Source organism: Plectropomus leopardus, chromosome 15 (genome assembly GCF_008729295.1).
Source record: "Plectropomus leopardus isolate mb chromosome 15, YSFRI_Pleo_2.0, whole genome shotgun sequence".
Classification (NCBI taxonomy): Eukaryota; Metazoa; Chordata; class Actinopteri; order Perciformes; family Serranidae; genus Plectropomus; species Plectropomus leopardus.
Window position 1 is genome coordinate 20455458 of NC_056477.1, and position 21066 is coordinate 20476523.

The following is a 21066-nucleotide window of genomic DNA, read 5'->3' on the forward strand; positions in this document are numbered from 1 at the left end:
CAAGATTTAAAACATCTGCATTTGTCTCCCCCTAGTAAAAGCATGAGGACTTCAGAAAATGTATGATGATTTAATGAAGAAAAGGCAGAAATAATGGTGCATAAAAAAATCACCAGATGCAGGAAATAAAAGTTAGTGTGAAAGGTTTCGGGAGATTTTTAACCCTTTCCAACAAAATCAGCGCCTGCATGTGGGTTTTTCAAACAACAAAAGCTCTACTGGTGATTGTGTGATGGCAGTGGGGACATCCACTATTAGCTATATGTACAGTATGTAAAAGATCATGAACATGTCCACAAATGTTTAAAGACTTCAGGGATTCATTTTATATATTTTGTCTCCTCCCCGTCACTTTTAGATCATTAAACTTATAATGAGCATAAGTGAAACCAAGTATTTAAAATGAGAATTTTTTAATGTCATGTTATTGTCACTACTTCTGACAATGAAATTTTTCCTCCCTGTAAAATCATACCTTTCACAGCATTCCTACCCTTATCGGCCAATCTTACACGATGGACAGGAATGTTAAAAACCTCCCCCAAAGATAGATAACACACAAACGCACACACACACACACACACACACACACACACACACACAAAACAACCTTTCTTTGCTTTTTGCTTTTTCCAAAAATAACAAAATATTAAACTGAGGTTGTGGTAGAAAATCTTAATACCTATATATATTTTTAACATACAAATTGCAATATCTATCTATGTATATATATATGTATATATGTGTGTGTGTGTGTGTGTGTGTGTGTGTGTGTGTGTGTGTATATATATATATATATATATATATATATATATATATATATATTATTGTTTTGTTTTTTTTTTTTAATTCTCGAAATAAGTCAAACTCTTGTATTCAAAATATGTGCTAAATATACTTGATTACTTTTACACATAAAGCGGAAAAATTGATGGATGAACAGAATGGATGTTATGTAAATGTAGTACCAAAAAAAAAATATTAAGATATGTTTTGATTACATTTTGATTAGTAACTGTAAATTGATTTTTTTCCTCAATAACTGTAATGTTTACATTTACATTTTGTCATTTAATTATTGTAGCCTACAACATTGCAAGTGACTAGGGTTGTCAAACACATGTGGTGGAATGAGAATATTTACCTCCACAATGAAGTGGCTTACAAGTATAGCGAATAATATGAGGATAATACTCAATTAGAATAAAGGTACCAAAAATTTCCACTTATGTGGGACCTACTGGAGTTTTGAGCATAATGTGAAAAGGAGAACAAACTCTCTCTGACACATGAAAATAACGAAGTATGCAAAAAATATCTTAATTTTGGTAAACCGTGATTAGTAATAACTGTATTGGTGTGTATATAATTAGGTAGCCTCTATGTATAGAGCAACTCTATATAGGATAAACTACATAACTGGATAATTGCAGACAGAGCATGAATCAACACAGCTGTTTAATTTGAATCTCTCCTCCAAACACACATACAGAATATGGACACACACACACACACACACAAACACACACACACACAAAAAAAAACCCATATAAAAATACAATTGTTTCATCAATTGTATCAATAGAAAATAGAAAATGCTGGTATGACAAAAATGCATTTCATTAAAATACAAAAATAAACTTTCCATACTGCTTTTAACACACTTTAGGCATTTGGTAGCATCAATATGTGTCTGAGGTCACCTCTCTACATGGAAAAAATGACCTCTCCTAAATTATAATAAAATGGCCGTCGAGATACGTTGGAACAGGGAAGTGCAATGGAGTGAGTCCATATCTAAAATCTGTAACTTGGCACGCAATCAACTGAATGAGGGCAAACAACACAAAATAGTACCATTACCGCAGAGAATAATACAGTACAAAATAGTAAAGGAGAATACTGAGCGCCCCGCCTTCCCTTCACCCGAAGACCAACCTAAAAACAACCTAAAAGAAAAAAAGTAACCTTCTTTGTGTGTCCTCTAACACTGCAGCACAGGGAAACACAAAGGAAATACAGCAGTTCACAATGAGCACATTACTGCGTCAACATTACATCTCATGTGATTCTGTTGCATTTCGCCAAAGACTGATAAGACTAACTGTTGTACAGTTGTTGTTTTTTATTTAATTCAAACTTCTGGATAAAAATATGTCTCATTTGAGTGATTAATTTAGTATTATTATTATTAGTTTAATTTAGTGTATTTCAAATACACAAATACAAGGTGTCGGAATATTTTGTTACAAATTACATATTATATGTTCTGTCCAGCAAAATACAAATGACCAAATGTTCAATATTAATTAAATGTTAAAAATATTTAATTAAATTACTGGCTATCTTATCTGCGCCTACTATGAAAAAGGTGACATTATTAGTGTTTAATTTTGCATCAGTTAATGCCTCCTTCACTATCATTATTACATTCCAGATTTATTTATCACTATGGCAGGTATACGTTTTATCACAAGGGTTGCAAAATCAAAAGTTGAACTCCATCCACATTGCCCTGTATGAGGGGTCCTCAGTGAAGCCCAGGCTTTTTAAAGAGCTTATAGGAGACTTCGTTGTTCTCTTCTATAAAGCAGTACACTGGGTAGCCCTCAGCGTGGAGTCTCTTGGCCATGGTGCTGATCAGGACTTTAGCGTAGCCTTTTCCTCTGTGCTCTGGCAGAGTGTACAATAAGCCCATAGCAAAGTAATCGTACACCAGAATCCAGGACACCGGCTGACCCTGGCCGTCAGTGATGCAGCATGATGGGAAGTTACTGATGAGGTTTGTAATGTTCCTGTATCCCTGTGCGTTCCCTCCAAACTTCCAGTTGTTATTCACCAAGCCGACGTGAGAAAGGTTAAGAGATGAAATCCTTGATTTTACCTCACTGCAGAGAAGCAGATTTATAGAGAAACAGATTATGATAACATTTCATCTGAGCCGAGAAACAATATTACTTCACTTTTCATTAATGCAGATTTATGAAATATGTGAACATAACCTTAAAGCACATTTTAATGATCTGACTGCACCTCTCAGTTGCTGGTTGGTGTGAGCAGACGGTTGATGTCTTGTAAATACAGAAGATGCACCAGAGTATAGTATTGGTTGTTGACATCTCTGTCAGAGGACACCTCTTTGAGCAGGGGGGCGTGGGAAATGTCAGCTCCTGTGGGCCAAAAATGATTCACGTTAGTACCATTCTGGTACTTTTCTTTGCAAGGAGTTTGCTATGTTGGAAATTGTCGACTGAGGTACCAAGCACAGCGGCCGGACCAACTTTCTCATTTTTCTGGTAAACAGTATAGACCTGCACCAAATTATGTTTCTGTAAACATTTGAGGTGAGAAACAGGCAATGCAGTAATATAATCTTGATATATGTAGTGACTGACATAACTGACAGCTGTGTTAGAGTGTCCGTTTCAGCAAATATGAATACAGTTGTTTTTTTTAAAAAAAAAAAAGCAGGGACTGTACTTGGTGTAACTGGGGTGTGTCTTATTGTAATATTTTTTTTCTTGAGCCTCCCATAGTGACTGGGGTAAAAAAATCATGAACCGCCATCCACCATTAATGACCATATTTCACAGTTTCTGGTTGTGAAAAATGGTTAGAGTTCAAAGATTTTTAAAGAAAACTTGCTTTGCGAATCCCAATGTAAATTTTGGGGTTCTGAGTTTAAAACAAATACAAAACACTACCATTTAAGGTCAAACGCCTCTCCACTAAGCTAAATCAAAAATCATAACTCCCTTCCCAGTACCTATTAAATTATTAATTATTAAATAATTAAACATATATTTTATGTTTTGTACCACCCCCTTCCCTCTCATACATAACGAACAGTCCCTAACCACCTAAAGCTTCGAGTGGTGTTCCCCTTGAAGTACAGGACCTTTACATGAGTAGGCTTATATTAGGCTTCATTACAGAGCTACAAACTATTAACCCTATTATTATACCGTGATCTAAACTCACCCACAATACGAAAATAAGTGCTCCAGTCGATTGCATTCTCATCTTTCAGCATTCTTCTTAAAATCTCTTCATTGGTGCTGAAGTATGTCACCTTTTTCATGAACTCCAGGGCGCGCTTGTTCTGCAAAGCAAACGCTCCATTCAGCGATCGTGACACACAAAAACTGGATATAAAACAACTCTCCGGTGGGATTTGAACTCACATTGGGGTCAGGTCGGCAAATAATGACCCTAAAATCGGGTCACGCATCAACGATTACCTCCAGTGTGGTTGGTTTGCCTCTGTTGATCCCATGAAGGAAACCATAAACCTTGAAAGCACGAAACGTTCAGAGTTACAGTGGCTTACAGGAGACAATAAGTACATGCTGAGGACTGCATATGAAATGGTTTAGAGGTGTTTTATACCTTTAAACTCTTGGGGAGGTGTTTCAGCAGAACTCCTTCAGCGATCTGCAGCTCGTCTTCGTTTAGGACCTTCATGTTTCAGGAGTAATGCTTCTGTAATCGTGCAGTTTATCCTGTCTGTCAAACTGCTCTGTTCCAATGAAAATGGTCTCCGCTTTTATAGATCAGTGATAGTGGACCATTGCATGTCACAGGATGCCTTCAGATAAGAAATCTGATGATCGCTCACAGCGAGGCAGGTGGTGCATGCGTGATTACTGTATGTAATGTTTTTTTTTTTTTTTTTAAAACAAAAAAAACCTGCTAAAAATAGGCTATGGACTGCATTCCCGCTGCCTGTATCAGACCTGTGACCTCAGTGCTGCAGCAGACAAGTGCCTCACTGTCAGCTTGTGTGTGCGTGTGGGTTTTTTTGTTATTGTGTCCATGCAATGCTATAGACAGGCCGGAAAACAGGTACACACTAGACAGCAGCATGAACAGAAGTCTGTGAAAACTCTATGATGGTTACTTCTCTCTATATGTCTCTTACTTATTTAGTCTCACTTTTAAACTTGGTGCAGTCTGATCTGGGTTGATATTTTAGCAGCTTAGGAGGAGACAGACAGTAATTAGTGAAGCCACATCATTGCATCTCACGGGTTAAGGAGCTGAAATTATGTTCATCCAGGTGTTGGGCTCCCATCAATGCCAATTGGAGCTGGAGGTGATGAAACCTGTTACTACTGTAGAGTAATTTGACCCGGGTGTAAATGGTGATTGTACACATTCCCATTGCATTAAAAAGCCAGATGGTGGCAGGTTTTAGCATTTGTTCTTTGTGTGTGTGTGTGTGTGCAACAGGAATGACACTGTAGTGGCATGCAGCAATTGCAGATTGAAAGTAGGTAAAAGTTCTCCAGGTTAGAAATTACTTCCGTGTTCATTGTTAAGGGTGTTTTCACTGGGAGTCGAATTTTCTGCAGACATCTTCTCCCCTACAAAACAGGACACTATTCAGGACACTGAATAGAGCAGTTTCACATTACAATTCAGTATTTCTTCTACACTGTCTGTCACGTCAGAGATCAGCCATTAGCCCAGCACTTGTGCAAGTGTGCTCACCTTTTTCCCTTGATAATGTCAGACCCAGACATTCAGGAGGTTTTTAACAGGGCCCGAACTATCTGCAGAGGTCTTGTCCTCTTTAAAATGAATGGAGCCGCTGATTTAAACCAGTAAAAACACTCAATAAAGTGTTTTATGTTTAAATAAAAAATAATTGTTTTTCAAAGCTGCTTGTTGCGGAGTGGCTCCTGACGACGAAGGCCAATGCAAGAACACAAATAGCCCTATCTAAAGTCTGTGTTTGGTTTGTCCATTCTGGGCTACTGTAGAAACATGGTGGTGCAACATGGCAATTTCTGTAGATAAGGACTCTCTTCCTTGTGTTGATAAAAATGTCTCATTTTAAGGTAACAGAAACACAATAATTCTTATTTTCAGGTGATAACTACTAAAGAAAACACACTTAATATATAATAATCAATTTCTACCAGTATATCCTCCTTAATCCTGCACACTGAACCTTTAGGTGTTTTCTGACAAACGCTCATTTCATGTGTACCCCTTATTGTTGAAACAAAACCTTTACCTTTCTATGAGACCTACTTGGATTATTTACCTATGGTGTCTGCTACGCAAACAGAGTTAGTGTGAAAGGTTTCGGGAGATTTTTAACCCTTTCCAACAAAATCAGCGCCTGCATGTGGGTTTTTCAAACAACAAAAGCTCTACTGGTGATTGTGTGATGGCAGTGGGGACATCCACTATTAACTATATGTACAGTATGTAAAAGATCATGAACATGTCCACAAATGTTTAAAGACTTCAGGGATTCAATTTATATATTTTGTCTCCTCCCTGTCACTTTTATATCATTAAACTTATAATGAGCATAAGTGAAACCAAGTATTTAAAATGATAATTTTTTTAAATGTTATGTAATTATTAAAATAACATAAATGAAATTTTTCCTCCCTGTAAAATCATACCTTTCACAGCATTCCTACCCTTATCGGCCAATCTTACACGATGGACAGGAATGTTAAACCTCACCCAAAGATAAATACAACACACACACACACACACACACACACAAAACAAGCTTTTCTTTGCTTTTTCCAAAAATAACAAAATATTAAACTGAGGTTGCGATAGAAAATTTTAATACCCATATGCATTTACCACATGGACACGTTCATTTAAAATCATGTTACTTTAATTTTCATTTTATTTCAAAAAGCAGCGTGTTTAATACTCTAATCAACAATTCGGTACATTTATTTGTTAGTTGCTAGGTGTAGTGCTTACGCATTGCAGAGGTGCTCCTTTAAAAGTAAATGAACCTCTACATTGCTACAGTGTATAGGTTATTCTGAAACACTGTGACCACTGTTATCCAGTCTAGCATACAGTGAAAGTAACATAGGCAAAAAGTGAATATGTTAATACTTTTGTAGTTTGTCTACAGGAAAATACATGTTGCTCTGTATGAAGGTTATTCTGCAAACAATGCCACCACTAAAGATTTCCCGTGTTGTTCTCTTTCTGGCAGTTCTCCTTCAGCACCGTGATGAAATTCTCCCATGGTTTGCTCCACACTGTGAATTCGCACTGGTAAGGCTGAGAAAGAAAAAAGTTTCAATAGTTATGATCATTTCAAGACAATATGTCATTTTTTAAAAATCCTCTTTCAAGTGACTAACATTGTTAATAGGTGAATGTTGTTAAACTTGGTCTTCTGATCAAAGTGACCATGGTTTAACATACTTGCTAGCTACTTCCCCTTTCTTCAAACATTAACCTGTCATGGTGGTAACAGTGATAAACAAAGCTCGATGGTTCAAGAGGGGAAGTATACAGTTGTTTCACAATCTCATAATTTGTGTTCTACAATTGAACTGAGAAGTGAAAGTCAGCTGTATGACATTTAAACATTATGTCTAATAGGGAGTTTTTTTCCTCTGGAAGCTGAGGTTATAGCCTCTAAAAGACAGAAAGACATTACCTGAGCCTGTGCTGGTGATTGGTGGACGCTGCACTCTTCATTTATCCTGTCCCTTCTGCAGGAGGTCCTGGCCATTTTCACAGTGATGATGTACTTGATGCCAGCAACCATCTGTAAGGAGAAGAGGGAGAGTGGTAAAAATACAGATCACAGTAAACAATTTATGATAAAGCACAATAGCAAACATACCGCAGATTTCAGGACAACACAAATTAAGGCAAATGCGACAGCCATTACATTCCAAGTTTAACTTTTAATGAAGACAAATATTAACACCATTTCAAAAGGGACAAATCAACCCCAAATCCTGTAGTGCTTTTGTTTTGGTGTGAGTTGCAGAGTGTCAGAGGTAGAGATATCTGCCTTCTCATCAATATGATGTAAACAGACACAGATGTATGTGAGAAGATGCAGACATCCTTGGAACCAGTATCTTCAACGCTCAGCGAATAATTTTTTGTTACAGTACTTGTGTTTTTTGGGAAGTATTTGTACTTTACTTGTTTCTGTCAACTTTCACTTTTACCCCACTATTTTCCCCCGTAGCATTTTAGTTACTTGCTTAAAGAGGGAAGGAATTATGAAGGGACAGATGGACATATGAATGAAGGAATGGGAGGGAAGGAAAAAGTGGATTTTGCTCTTTTAATCATTGTTGTGTAAGAGCTGTAGTATTTTTTCAAGTGTATCATAGACTCCATTGTTAAGGTATGTTACAAAAAAAATAATTTCTAAAATTCAAAATTCTGACCGCTTGCTTTTTTTTTTTTTTTTTTTTTAAAAGTCACATTAGGCCTATTTACTCATACTTTTACTTTCAATACCTAAGCACAGTTATTAACAGATTCCATAAGCCTTTTACTCAAGAAATATTCTCATGTACGTATGTATATTTCAAAGGGCGAGACATTACTTCATTGCTAACCGAGCCCTTTAAACCCTCTATTCTAGTGCACTAATAGCCAATCCCTAAATAGAGAATATAAACATTGTATTAATGGTAAGATGAATCACTACATGAATGTTACTTTAGGTCGTTGAGGAGTAAAAATGAAACATGGGACGTGTAAAGGCGACACGGGCCTACTGTATCCCACCGCGACCTACATAGACCGTCGTGTAATGTTTTCACGGAGTCTGTGAGGTAAACTGCAGACATTCATTAATCCAACTGAGATGTCACTGACCTGTTTCTCAACCTTGACCACCTCTGTCACCTGTCTGAGGTACAGGTCGTTGGTGCCCCTGTTGTGTTGGATGACGGAGAAGTTGAGGGCCTCTTGAGCCCCTTGGTCGTTGTTGATATCTGTATCTCGAAACCCCCCGACCAAAGATGCTGACCCGACGGCGAAAACCGTCGCTAGAAGCGGGAGGATAATCTTCCACATATTGTCCAGTAACAAGAGTTCACCACAACAAGACAACGAGCTCGATGTTTCCTCCCTGTTATATAAACAACCACGTCACGGCTGTTTTGTGCGCGAGGAGTGGCACCTCCTACAGCCAATCAACGATCTCTGATGCACAAACCCGCCCAGCGGATCAAGCCTTAGCGGCCAGTCGCGGGTGTGTTCGTTTTGTACACCGCTAGACCCCGTAGTTGCCCCTAACATTTGTTGCAATTCTAACATTATCTGAAGGCACACTAAAAGGAGACAAACAAGGTATGTCGAAACGCGTGGTGGTTGTGTTTTTAACGTGTTTATACACAACTGTTGAAGTGCGGAAAATATTTCTGACCTTTGCTCTGGCGCAGGTGTAAATAAATTACCTGCGTGGGCGCTTACTACCTTTGGAATTGCAAAATGCAAAAGCTGCAGGCTCTGAAGTAAGTAGGCCTTCATGAGCTTTTACTCAAAGTTTATTTAGATCTACAGCACTGTGCAGAAGTCTTTGGCCATATTAAACTTTGTTGTTTTAGCAAGGTTATAATAATCATACATTTTTTTTTATGTCTCAGTAGTGTCTTTGCTGAAATACAACCAGAACATTACAGGGAATGTGTGAAAATATTTCAGAATACAACAACTTCAACATGCTAAAGTTGCAAGTGACCTCATTTTCCACTCAGCATGTTTTGAACTCTCTTGGCCAGACAGTTTGAGATTTACATTGCTAATCTTCTGGTGTAGTTACATCAGGTTGCATCTAAGTCCAAAGCTCAATATTGATTGTTTGATCTACTTTTTTGTTATGGCTGTACGATTCCATGTTTCACATTATATTGACTTCAGTATGAAGAAGTTTGTTTTGTTCAGACTTTTTATTTGTGTTTTAATGTTCTCTGAATTGTTGAGATTGAGGAATAATAAAATATACATATTACCTTATTACAAAAAAACAGTAGGCCTACTGTAAATATCTCTAATGATACCAAAGCTGTAATTATCTCCATTGAGTTTTCCCTCACATTTTCCCACACTTTACAGGCAAACTTTCTGTGGATTGGATGTCGTCCAACAGCGGCTCCTAATAGGCTCAGCCGTGGCAGCAGGGGGGATACTGGCGTACATGATGTACAAGAGAAGACAAGTCAAAAGCATCCCTCTTGGTGAAGGATGGTGGGGAGCAGGAGAGAAGCCACTGTTAGAGGATAACAAAATCTATCCTTTTAAAGTGCAAACATCCCATGAAGAGATCAAGGTCCTTTGGAGTTGTTAAAGTTTTTGTCATCAATTACCAAACTAACCCTTTAAAACCGGTTTCAAAATCAGTTTTCTTATGTTGTCTTCATATGCTTTTTCACAAGCTATTTAACCCTTAACCCTTAAGGCAATTTCCCCTCGGGGATCAATAAAGTATTTCTGATTCTGATTCTGATTTCTGATAACCAACCTGAGCAAACAGGTTAGTTTTCTCTTAAAAACATGGGGAAAAAAGCAATGACCAACTTGGCAAGAAATGTTCCTCATATTGCAATAAATTAGTAAAAGCTGACAAAGAAAATGTCCTAAAAAAAAAAAAAAAGACCTGAAATTCAATTTTAATAAGTGGAGAGAATTATTAGAAAATTATCAAGAAACTACTGAAAAAAATATCTGAAAATTCTATTTATCATTATTAAAATGATTTGTTTAAAATCATGTTACAGAAAAATAATACATATATGTATATATATTTCATTTTTTTGCACTTTTACAGGTCATTTTCTTGTTGTTTTTGTTTGTTTTAATTTTTTATGTTTTTCATTTTTTTTTTTTTGGAGTGTGCATATTTTCTGTTCATTTTCTCTTAAATTTACTAATTTCTCGCTAGTTTTTGGGCCTGTGTTCTTAAGCTGCTAATTGCCTTCTCCTGTTTTTGAAAGATCTCAAATCAGTTTGCTCAGGTTTCAAATGGTTAAAAGTATGTAGTAACCTAGCAGTGCTTTTATTTAACAGGATCTTCATGAGCGCATTGACAGGACCCGCTACACTGACCCTTTAGAAGATAGCCGCTTCCACTATGGCTTCAATTCCACACACCTTAAGAAAGTGGTTTCTTACTGGAGACATGAGTTTGACTGGAAAAAGCAGGTGGCAGTGCTTAACAAGTATCCTCACTTCAAAACTAAAATAGAAGGTACACAGCACCGGGCGGCATCAAAGAGTTTGCTTTGCTTTAGAGAAATGATTTTGACATTTGCCCAGTAATCACGACATACACTCTTTTCTTTTTTTCTCACATTAATGCTTTTCCTTCAATGCAGGACTGGATGTGCACTTCATCCATGTGCGACCACCACACCGAGAGAACCAGAAGGTTCTGCCGCTCATGCTCGTTCACGGCTGGCCGGGCTCCTTCTATGAGTTCTACAAGATTATGCCTCTCCTCACAGAGAACAAGAGCGGTGTCGTGTTTGAGGTCATATGCCCGTCCATCCCTGGCTACGGTTTCTCAGAGGCCCCTCATAAACAAGGTAGATAATTCTTAATACATCTGTATGCAGATAAATTTGAGCTGCAGTAGTTCAAAATTTTTTTTAACCGGGATCAAAATGATTCACATTTGGGAATCCAATGTTTTGTGATCCAGGATCAAATAATCAATCTTACTGTTTTCAAAGCAAAATTAGGTCGGATCACCTTGATCCGGATACAGACATTTCAAGATTACCACATCTGTAATAACAGTGAGACACCCCACCCACCCACACACCCACCCACACACACACACACACACACACACACACACACACACACACACACACAAAGCATATACACAAATGCATTGTGGTTGTTTTGAACAACTCCACTTGTTAGAAATGACTTTTGATTGCTTCAGTGTAATTAATGTAAAGTGATAAATGAAAATCAAAACGAAATAAATTTTGTGGGATATTGTTCGCTAATTGGGGACAAAATCCTTTCTTATTTTCCTTCACTGTACTGAAAAGCTTAATAAATATCATAACATGTATTTTATCACTGTAATGCTCAGACAAATTAAGTCCAAAATATGAATTAATGTATATATACTACATGATTGCACTGACCATTTTGTCTCTTAAATTCACCCTGAATCCAGCCTTCTGCTGGGAACAGGATAATCCTGATTTTTTTGGATCCCAGGTACATTTTGAACACAAACTGAGGGTCTGATCCAGATCAAAACTGAGATTGGATTATGTGATCTAATCCGAATACAGAATCTTTTTTTTTAACTTTTGAACAACCCATTTTCAATATTTGATCCGATCTTGTAGCTGAAATCCAGTGGGATTACTTTTGAACAACTGGGGCCATATGTTCACAGATGTGCTTCCTGTGTCTTTTCAGGATTTGACAGTCTTGCTGCTGCTCGAGTTTTCCTCACACTGATGGAGCGTTTGGGATTCTCCCAGTTTTACCTGCAAGGAGGAGACTGGGGCTCACTAATCACCACCAACATGGCACAGATGAAGCCTCAGTAAGACAGCAACAACAAGCCTCTGAATCACTGTATCACTGCAATGGAATTTCCACCTCCCCCTTGTTTTTTAAAAGGGAACGTTGTGTCATTCTTGCTAATATTGCGAAACAATGCCCGCTGTGTGCAAAGGGCAAAAATGACCAAAAGTACTGACACTACAAATTCCTGGATGACTGGCGGAGAAAAAGGACATCTCACCGAAAGAAAACTTGCACTTTTAGCTATAAATCTGCACTTAAAGATATACTAAGCAAGATTTCTTAAAAAACAACAACATATGACTCACACAAGAGTAAGTCCCCTCAATCTTATGACCCACAAGAAGTGTGTGGTGTATTTTCTACAGAGACTCTGCCCTCTGCTTGGATAGTCTTATTGTCTGTGCTCAGGACATTTATGGGCATGTACCCTCACAGTGCTCAGATCAGTTTGGGGCTTTATAAAAAGGTTGTGACCAGGTGCCAGACTGTAAGCAGCAGGCATTCAAAAAAAGTGCTGAAAAAAACATATAAACAGGGAAGTCTAATGTAGGCCTGGGTGATACTACGGTATACCAAGAAATTTAGAAATCCCGGTGGTGTGATGTTAAATAGAATCAGAAATATGGATCCTCACCTTTCTTTGAACTTCATTGTGGAGAGGCTGTAAGACGATGTTGTGCTTGCAGTGCGTGCCCTGAAGGTTACACCCAGGCCACACTTTATGCATGCTCACATTGACAGTGTTTGTTGTTGCGGGGCTGCTTCAGACCTGCCTGCTGTTTTAACTATTGTATTTCCTGAATTAAGAGCACACATTCTACTCATTTATGAAGCCACACAGTCCTGCAAATGTTTCACAGTAAAATGCCTTGTGTTGACAACTGTTAGCGCCACACACTGATACCGTCACATACCGAATGAAAAAAATAGATACCGTCCAAGCCTGTTAAAACGCCATACGGGAGTGAATTTGGGTTTTTACTGGTTTTATCTTTCCCTGGCGAACTTGTTTACAAACACTAACTGACAATCCTGCAAAGTATACCTTTAATACAGATAAAATGTTGTACAACCTGTTATCTCTGGTAAAATTGTCTTTTGTAATCTTTTCCAGGTGTGTAAAAGGTCTCCACTTAAACATGTTTACTTCAAGAAGGGGGCTCAAAGTGTTGTTTTCCCTAATGATTGGTCCCTATCTGCCCTTCCTGGTGGGCTTAACACGGGAAGATGTTCGCCGGTTGTTCCCTTACTTTGAGAAGAACGTGTGGGACATCCTGAGGGAATCAGGCTACTTTCACATCCAGGCCACTAAACCGGACACTGCAGGTGGGGACATACACAACCAAGAAACCTTAGAGTGCCCCAGGGATGATGTTTTACTGTAGGCCAACCCAGAAGCTAATGTTGCACAGCTTCCTTCGTCAAAAAGCCTATGGGACTTTTCCGTTGGATTTTGCATCATTGCAGAAAATAAGCTCTGTACTTGCATGTTTGTTCAACACCATCATATTCACAAATCGACGCCAGTGTCAGGATTTTTGAGGCCTAAATGCAATCGCCAGAAACAAAAAGCTGCTGTAAGGCTAAAACAAACTACATTACAGTAACCTTACCACCATTATGAGGCTTTAAAATGTGTTTGGCGTGATGATGTTCTGTAGTCTTATTTAGTATTTTTTAAGACACATAAAAGCTTCAGACTTTGCAAGTGGGGTATTTACTGATGTTTTTTATGTCTTAGAGTAAAATGTTAAAGTCTCTTAAGCTTGTGTTAACCACAGACCTTATTTAAGGCTTCTAACTATAAACATCATTTAAAATAACCCATTGCCTTTGATACGAGAGAACTGGAGATGCTAAAATGTTACTTCATCTCTGGGTTTTGAAACTCATTTCTGGGGTTCTCTATTGACACTGATGATAGGCCAAAGACGAACCACCTGAAACAAACCAACTCTTGCATTTGGAAATCTCATTATGCTCTTAATACACCTTAAATAACAGGCTGTGGAGTGAACGACTCTCCTGTTGGCTTGGCGGCCTACATACTGGAGAAGTTCTCCTCCTGGACTGATCTAAAGAACAGAGATCTGGTGGATGGTGGGCTGGAGAGGTATATTTTTGTCTTCTTGTAATTCACAATGTATAAATATGATATTCAACAAGGTTGCTTGCTGTAGTTTATTATCAATGTTTGCATCTGTGCAGGAAATTCAGCCTGGATGACCTCTTGACAAATGTGATGATCTACTGGACCACAGGCTCCATGGTCTCCTCCATGCGTTTCTACAAAGAGAACTTTAAGAGTAACCCTGACAATAGAGTGGATGGAAAGTATGTAGCCAAATACGCACAAATGTGTCAAGATTATGACTTTTGTTTTTAAAAGATTTGATTACCTTATTATGCTATCATGTCTCAACCCTGACAGTTTCCTCTTTTGTTTTAGGACAGGAATATTTGTGCCCACTGGACTTGCCGCCTTCCCTGGGGAGCTGATACACTGCCCTAAATCATGGGCACAACTTAGGTTTCGACACATCTACTCCTACACTTTCATGTCTCGAGGCGGTCACTTTGCTGCATTTGAGGAGCCCCAGCTGCTAGCCGACGACATTTTCCAGTTTGTGAAAAAAGTGGAGCAGTCCTGCACTCACAGACCAATGTAATTATGGTAAATCTCTTTTTTATTATTGCAATTGTGTTTGATTTTGATTTTTAAAACAAATAACCGCTACTGAGATCGTTTTCCCACTTTAATATATTTTGTTGACTGATTGCCTCCAAAATTGCATCAATATCAAAATCCCTGTCAGCTTTTAATAAATGTAAACATAGATGATACTGGCACTCCAATTTATCCAAAGATTGGATCAAAGAAAGCAGTATAATGCATTAAACCTTTCAAGTTATGCTCATTAAAATCATATTGCACTAATAATATGTGTAATGTTCTGTGTTTAACATCTTTAAAATTAGTGATAGGTTATGCAAAACAGGTAAAACATTCTTTATAAATGTAAACAATGCACAGTGTTGTCTAACAGATTTCATTAACAGATCCCCTTTATAACATTTTTTTGGACTATAAAAAGGCATAATACACCATACTGTTTGAGTATCAATAAAACCCACTATTGTTTTAAGTGACATACTTTTAATCACAAGTAGAAAAACTGTAACTCATAATTCATTAAAATACGGACAATTCAAAATTCAAGTTCAAAATGTATTTTAACCACCATTAAAATGTTATTGTAGTACACATGCTACAGAAAGAAAACTCCACTTTAAGATTATGTGCTGCCCAACTTTTTGGGTCATTTGCCAAAGCCCTTGATAGTCATTGGAGCCTGAAACCACACATAATCCTGCCAGTCTGACCCCTGTGCCCTCGGCTCCTTACAGGTGCTGGGATCAGTAGACAGAGCAATAATTTGGTTCTTTACACGGGTTGGCACTTTAAATTGCAGTTTAGGGCGAAACCAACCTACACCGCAATCCCTGTGAGCCAGTGCCAAGACTGTGGTGGGCATTAAACGAACAGGTCTGGTGTCAGACAAAAGGTCAGCCACGAAAAGAGTGCGGAAGATTTGCCTTAAGCAAGAGGACACCCGTAGACATTGATCACCAGCAGCCAATACCAGAGCCTCCATGTTGATCTCATATAGCTCTTTAGGGAGGATGAGGGAGCCCCCCATTAGCAGCAGCACACGCGGCACCCTGCTAAGAGAAAAAAGCACCTCCAGCTGCTGCAGCACCTCTTCTAGCTCCTGAAGGGTCTGTTGACACTTACGCCAGTCCATGTCTGCAGACTGCACCGGCCTCCGACTCACTGTGTCTTTATCCTGAAAAGCAAAACATTCAGCAAACACTTTTAGTTTATCTAAAATTTACAGTATTCATTCGGTAGCATTTGATGTGCACATGCGTGCACACTTTTATTTTTGTTACTGTTCACCTGCATTGTAGCTTGCTGTTTCTTCTGGGAGTACACCAGCTGGTCATACGTCATGGGCAGTTGCTGTCTCTGATAGAGGATGCACTTGAGGATCTCACTAACGAAGCGGCAGCAGCCGTCCTGAGTTACAGTGCCAGGGAAGACCACGTTCACACGGCCTTCCTCCCGCGCTCTCCTCATCACCTCCAAATCACTGTCCTCTGTGTTACTGTGTTGTTTACTGGCAGTCACGCTGGCATCTGGCAAACTCCTCTGACCAGAAGTGTCCTCATCTTGGGCGTTATCTGTCCCAATAAAGACCAGAGTAATGTCATTAGGGTGAGCAATGGACCTGTCTTGTTCAATTTTAGTTAGATAAGGAAATTTAGCGAGGTCAGTGTTATAATACAGTCATTGTCAATATTTCCCCCTTTATCTTAACATATAGTTCCCGCCTGGCTGAGGTGGAAGCATTACTCAGATCCTCTATTTAAGCATTAGTAGATAATAATCTTTTGTCAGTGAAAGTCCCACATTCAAACTTGATATTTATATATATATATATCTATAAAGTTACTGCATTATGATTATTGACGCCTTAATGTGCAAGCAGGTTTTTTATGCAGCTGGTTAGTATAGGCATAATTTTATCTACTTTATATACTGCTGGTTAGTGTCATAATATTTTTGTTGATAGTAATGCTTTGTTCACAAAAACCTGTTTGTATTTAAGCTTCAGCAGCAGGCTGTAGGAAAAGGCAGCTAGAAGACAAATCTATGTCTTAAAAGTAGCTCAAGAAAAGTTTCAATATATTTTTTCCAAAGAATTTCCTTGTGTGTTTTTTTTACTTTTGTTTTATTTTTAACTGTTTTTTTCCCAGGCAATTTTCTCGTACCTTTTATTCTCCCCTAATTTTTTGTTAATGTTTGGGTCATTTTTTTCCGCTTCCTTCCCATCATTTAAAATAAATTAAACCAATTTGCCCCGTTTTTTAAGGGTTAATGCATCAATAATTATTATTCAACTATTCATATATATATCACTACTACTTTTGTACTTTAAGTGTATTTCTATGCTAATACATATGTACTTTTACCTGAATTACATTTCGAATGCAGGACTTTTACTTGTAAGAGATTATTACACTGTAGTTAAGGGGGAGTAAAATATCTGAGGACTTCTTCCACCACTGTAAAAACACAGAAACCAAAATTCGTCCCAATTAAATCAAAACCTGTCAGTTTTAAACTAATCTTGTTGGCTCTCAGAAACGTATTAGACATGTGTGTCCTTGCTGTGATGCCCCCGTGTAGAAACATGGGTACCCACCGCTTATGTGACCTACCTGTAGGGCTGCTTGTGGAGGACATGACGATGTTTTCCTTGTCTTCGGTGTTGTTCGCACTATGCTGTTTTAACTGAAGTCGATGTTCAGTGGAGACTTCTTTCTCTTCTGTTTCACTTTTCGCCTTTAAGCGTGTGTTTACGGCCTGCGGTGTGAGCTGCTCGGCTACTTCCGCAGACGGTCGGCATGAGTTGGAGTCGTCGGTAACACTTTGTATCGTTTGGACTTTACGTGTCATATTCGGCTCTGAAGACAACGACAGGCATCCCGTAAACACGTTGTCTCTGCTGTTGATAATGGAGGTATGTTGCGTATCTTCTGAGTTTGATGTTAGCTTTAATATGGTGGAGTTTTCTGCCATAGTTTTGAATGTCCCCGCCGGGTCTTTTTTTTCGCAATGCATCATGGGAAACGTGGAACGACTTCAATGCTGTGTTCAGGGTACATGGAAAGATCGGGAAAACAACTTTCCCTTAACAAAATACTTTTCAACCGGTCATTTTGTACTCACACGAATACCGATAAATACGCAAAACGCGTTTATTCTTGTGGGCGTAAAGGATTATATTTTTTGGCTATTTATGGCTTGCTGAATTTTGAATATCACTGGCTGAAAAAAAGTTAATTCGAGTGAGACTTTGAATTTTGCACTTTAATTGTGTCATTTTGTGCCAGTAACAGGACTACAAAAGCTTAGCTAATGTAACTTCGCACAACATAAGCTAACACAACTTTTCTGATAATTTTAGTCATCGTTTGACGGCCTAACTCGGTTTGACCATGACATCGATAAACGACATTGTTAAGAGATGAAGTGTTGTTGTCGGGTTTCCCCGTGAGCCGCAAATGCAGCATATTGACTCAGACATTCAAATTGACATGGGAAAAAAGAAAGGAAATGAAAGAAAGAAAAACAAAAGAAAAAGTATAGACATTTTGTTTAGTAATTTTTTTTTTTAATTTGACAAATCAAAAAAATTAAACAAATAAAAAAAGAAAAATAGGAGAGAAAAAAGCCAAACTGTGAAACACAGATGTTTGAATGTTTTTCTCTTGTAAGTAGGATTTTGGGGACTTTTTTTCCCAACATTCTTTGACTGATAATCAATATATAATCAAAGTATTATGATTCTATATTATGAAAATATACAGTCTTGTGTCCTATTTGAGGACAAAATGCAGAGTCTGGTGTTCATAATAGTTGAATTGAGTTATGATGTTTTAAAAATATATATCATTTACTTATTTTCAAGATTTGGCAAAACAAAAATTGTATTTATATATGTATTTTATATATATGTATTTTTTTTTTATTTAAATATGTTTTTTTTTTTGTTTAACTGATCTCAGATAAGTCTTCAGATAACTTAGATAATTCTATACAAAAATGTGTAAAAAGGCCCGATGTCTTATGAATATCTGTGTACCTTAATTCCTAAATGTTGTAGGCTAATTTTTTTTCATTTCTGTTTGTCTTTCATTATTATTTATTTCTGTCCTGTAGATCTCTCAGTTAGGCTATGTAAATAGTAACCTGTATTCATAGTTTCATATGACGTGTCTGTTTGACTGTGCAATAATAAAAACGTTGTATAGTAAACACATTAAATACATGTGCATTTCAATAACATAAAATCGTTTAGAAAGTCAAAATACAATGTAATGTTTAATTAGGCAAAGTGTGTAAAGTTTGGTTGTCTCTTTCATGTTTTTTATTTACAAAAACCTAAGTCATTTGCCTTTAATTTATCTAAGTTAAAAAGTAAAAAAAAAAAAAAAAAAGTTTTCAACTCAGAGCTGAAAAATAAAAGGGAATGATTAAAAACAAAACCATATAAGTCTTAGGGTTTTACACCCCAGTGGCTGGTTTGTGTAGTGCATCAGGGAGGCGGCTCAGGCCTCAGGTGTGATAATTAGGCGTGAAAACGCGCTGCATTGATGTTCACGCGGAAGGAAGATTTCTCTGTCAAAGCAGGAGAAAACAGACCGGGGAAAGCGTCCGTTTGATGTGCTCTGTCAGATTTTGATTAATAATGGCTTCAGTGCGAGTAGCCGTCCGAGTCCGTCCGTTGAACAAAAGGTAGGTAGAGCGACCGCTTTTATTTTCCCTCTGAATTAACTCTCCTGCCACTCACGTTCACTTTTCCACAGAGAGAAGCAGCTATCGTCCAAGGTGATCATTCACATGAAGGGGAACTCTACAACTATTCACAAGGTATTTTATCACCCCAAAACTTCATCATGCTAAAATGAATGAAGTTTTTATTAAGAGTGGGTTATGCATTTTTAATTGTAGCCGTCACCTGTTCGAGGGGACGAGCTGAAGGGCAAAGGGAAGACCTTCTCCTATGACTTCTCATATGATTCAGCCGACAGAGGAAGACCCACATTCATATCCCAGGAGAGGGTAGCTGTTTTCTTGGGTTTAGGGGAGCACGGGGTTGGTTGGTCCTTAGAGGGTCCTGTTACAAAATGCTGGAAGTGAAATTTCCAGAATTCGACTCATGTATGAGATAATTTCTACAATTTCATTGTAGACGTACAACACAAGCAAGAATTTAGACTTAAGGAAAAAACCCTTAGTAAGTGCAAAAAGTGCTTCAGGTGTGATTGGTCACAGGTATTGCCGTCTAGTGGCAGAAGAAGTGCCGCACAGGAGTATTTCAGGAGTAGGACACTTGACATTGAGGTGACAGGACTTGTAGTGTTTTGAATGGAGGCTAAATATCTCCCTCTTCTGTGTTTCACTTCAAGGAACTGAATTGGTTTTTAGGGTGAACAAGTAGGCCTACCGTTAAACAGTATTTAGGGTGAGCTTATAGTTTAGATTTTTTTTCAACTAAGCTACAACTTTTGGTTGTTCGCTTAGTCGCTTGCAACAATTCACAATTGCAGGTGCTTGTCGCGTTTGCAGAGTTCAAATGAGCTCTTGTTTACTACGTGGGAGGTCATGTACGCAAATTTGTGAACTTGCAGCTCTCAGAACATTTCCATTTAGGAGGTCATGAATACACTGAAACACTAAAAACTCAACCCCATTTGAACACAGCTGTTCTCTTTGAGGTTAGCTGTTTAATGTATTGTTCTTTTATAGTGTTATGTAAGGATGGAAAATGCACTTATAGGAAATATTTCTCCTGCTCATGTTCTCTCGATTTATGAGCTAATTATATGCTTTTTATAAATTTCTTTCATATTTATTTGTCCACATTAAACAACAATCCCATTGTATGTGACAACCAACCCCATGATGGAGATGGATGTCATAAATACACAATAAGTATTTGACAGTTCACATCTTTTGAACAGAGTAAGCTTAAGGGGAATAAGGTCACTTATTAAGTCCTATCTGACACTTAAGGCTTCAGTTACATATTAAAACTGTATCTATAGAGGACACTGTTTTGGGGGGATTCAAATGAAAGTAAAAAGTGTGGTGACCAACCCCGTTCCCCCTAATATCTGTTTAAA

At 37.9% G+C, this 21066-nt stretch overlaps 4 protein-coding genes and 1 pseudogene across 4 annotated transcripts in view; 2 read left to right on the forward strand and 3 right to left on the reverse strand.

Moving 5' to 3' along the window:
- Positions 1–2321: 2321 nt before the first annotated feature.
- On the reverse strand, positions 2322–4470 carry LOC121954438 (annotated as a pseudogene).
- A 2109-nt stretch (positions 4471–6579) lies between these two features.
- cst3 (cystatin C (amyloid angiopathy and cerebral hemorrhage)) lies at positions 6580–8894 on the reverse strand. The gene is made up of 3 exons (XM_042501921.1): positions 8626–8894; positions 7439–7549; positions 6580–7053 (listed from the first exon to the last, which is right to left on the reverse strand). The coding sequence occupies exons 1-3, from the start codon at positions 8824–8826 to the stop codon at positions 6952–6954; spliced, it is 414 nt and encodes a 137-aa protein (XP_042357855.1). The 5' UTR covers positions 8827–8894; the 3' UTR covers positions 6580–6951.
- Positions 8895–8979: 85 nt separating this feature from the next.
- On the forward strand, positions 8980–15250 carry ephx5 (epoxide hydrolase 5). Its single transcript, XM_042501918.1, has 10 exons — positions 8980–9102; positions 9195–9266; positions 9868–10081; positions 10819–10999; positions 11127–11336; positions 12196–12325; positions 13424–13635; positions 14314–14422; positions 14518–14643; positions 14759–15250. Exons 2-10 carry the CDS (start codon positions 9244–9246, stop codon positions 14976–14978), a joined length of 1425 nt encoding a protein of 474 aa, XP_042357852.1. The 5' UTR covers positions 8980–9102; positions 9195–9243; the 3' UTR covers positions 14979–15250.
- A 199-nt stretch (positions 15251–15449) lies between these two features.
- Positions 15450–18473, reverse strand: LOC121954426 (MAD2L1 binding protein). Its single transcript, XM_042501920.1, has 3 exons — positions 17596–18473; positions 16271–16554; positions 15450–16157 (listed from the first exon to the last, which is right to left on the reverse strand). The coding sequence occupies exons 1-3, from the start codon at positions 17999–18001 to the stop codon at positions 15630–15632; spliced, it is 1218 nt and encodes a 405-aa protein (XP_042357854.1). The 5' UTR covers positions 18002–18473; the 3' UTR covers positions 15450–15629.
- Positions 18474–19542: 1069 nt separating this feature from the next.
- kif16bb (kinesin family member 16Bb) overlaps positions 19543–21066 on the forward strand; it is a 30446-nt gene continuing 28922 nt past the window's right edge. Inside the window, exons 1-3 of the mRNA XM_042502845.1 lie at positions 19543–19675; positions 19747–19810; positions 19892–20002. Coding sequence (XP_042358779.1) covers positions 19629–19675; positions 19747–19810; positions 19892–20002 — 222 coding nt within the window. The 5' untranslated portion in view covers positions 19543–19628. The remainder of the gene's footprint in view (positions 19676–19746; positions 19811–19891; positions 20003–21066) is intronic.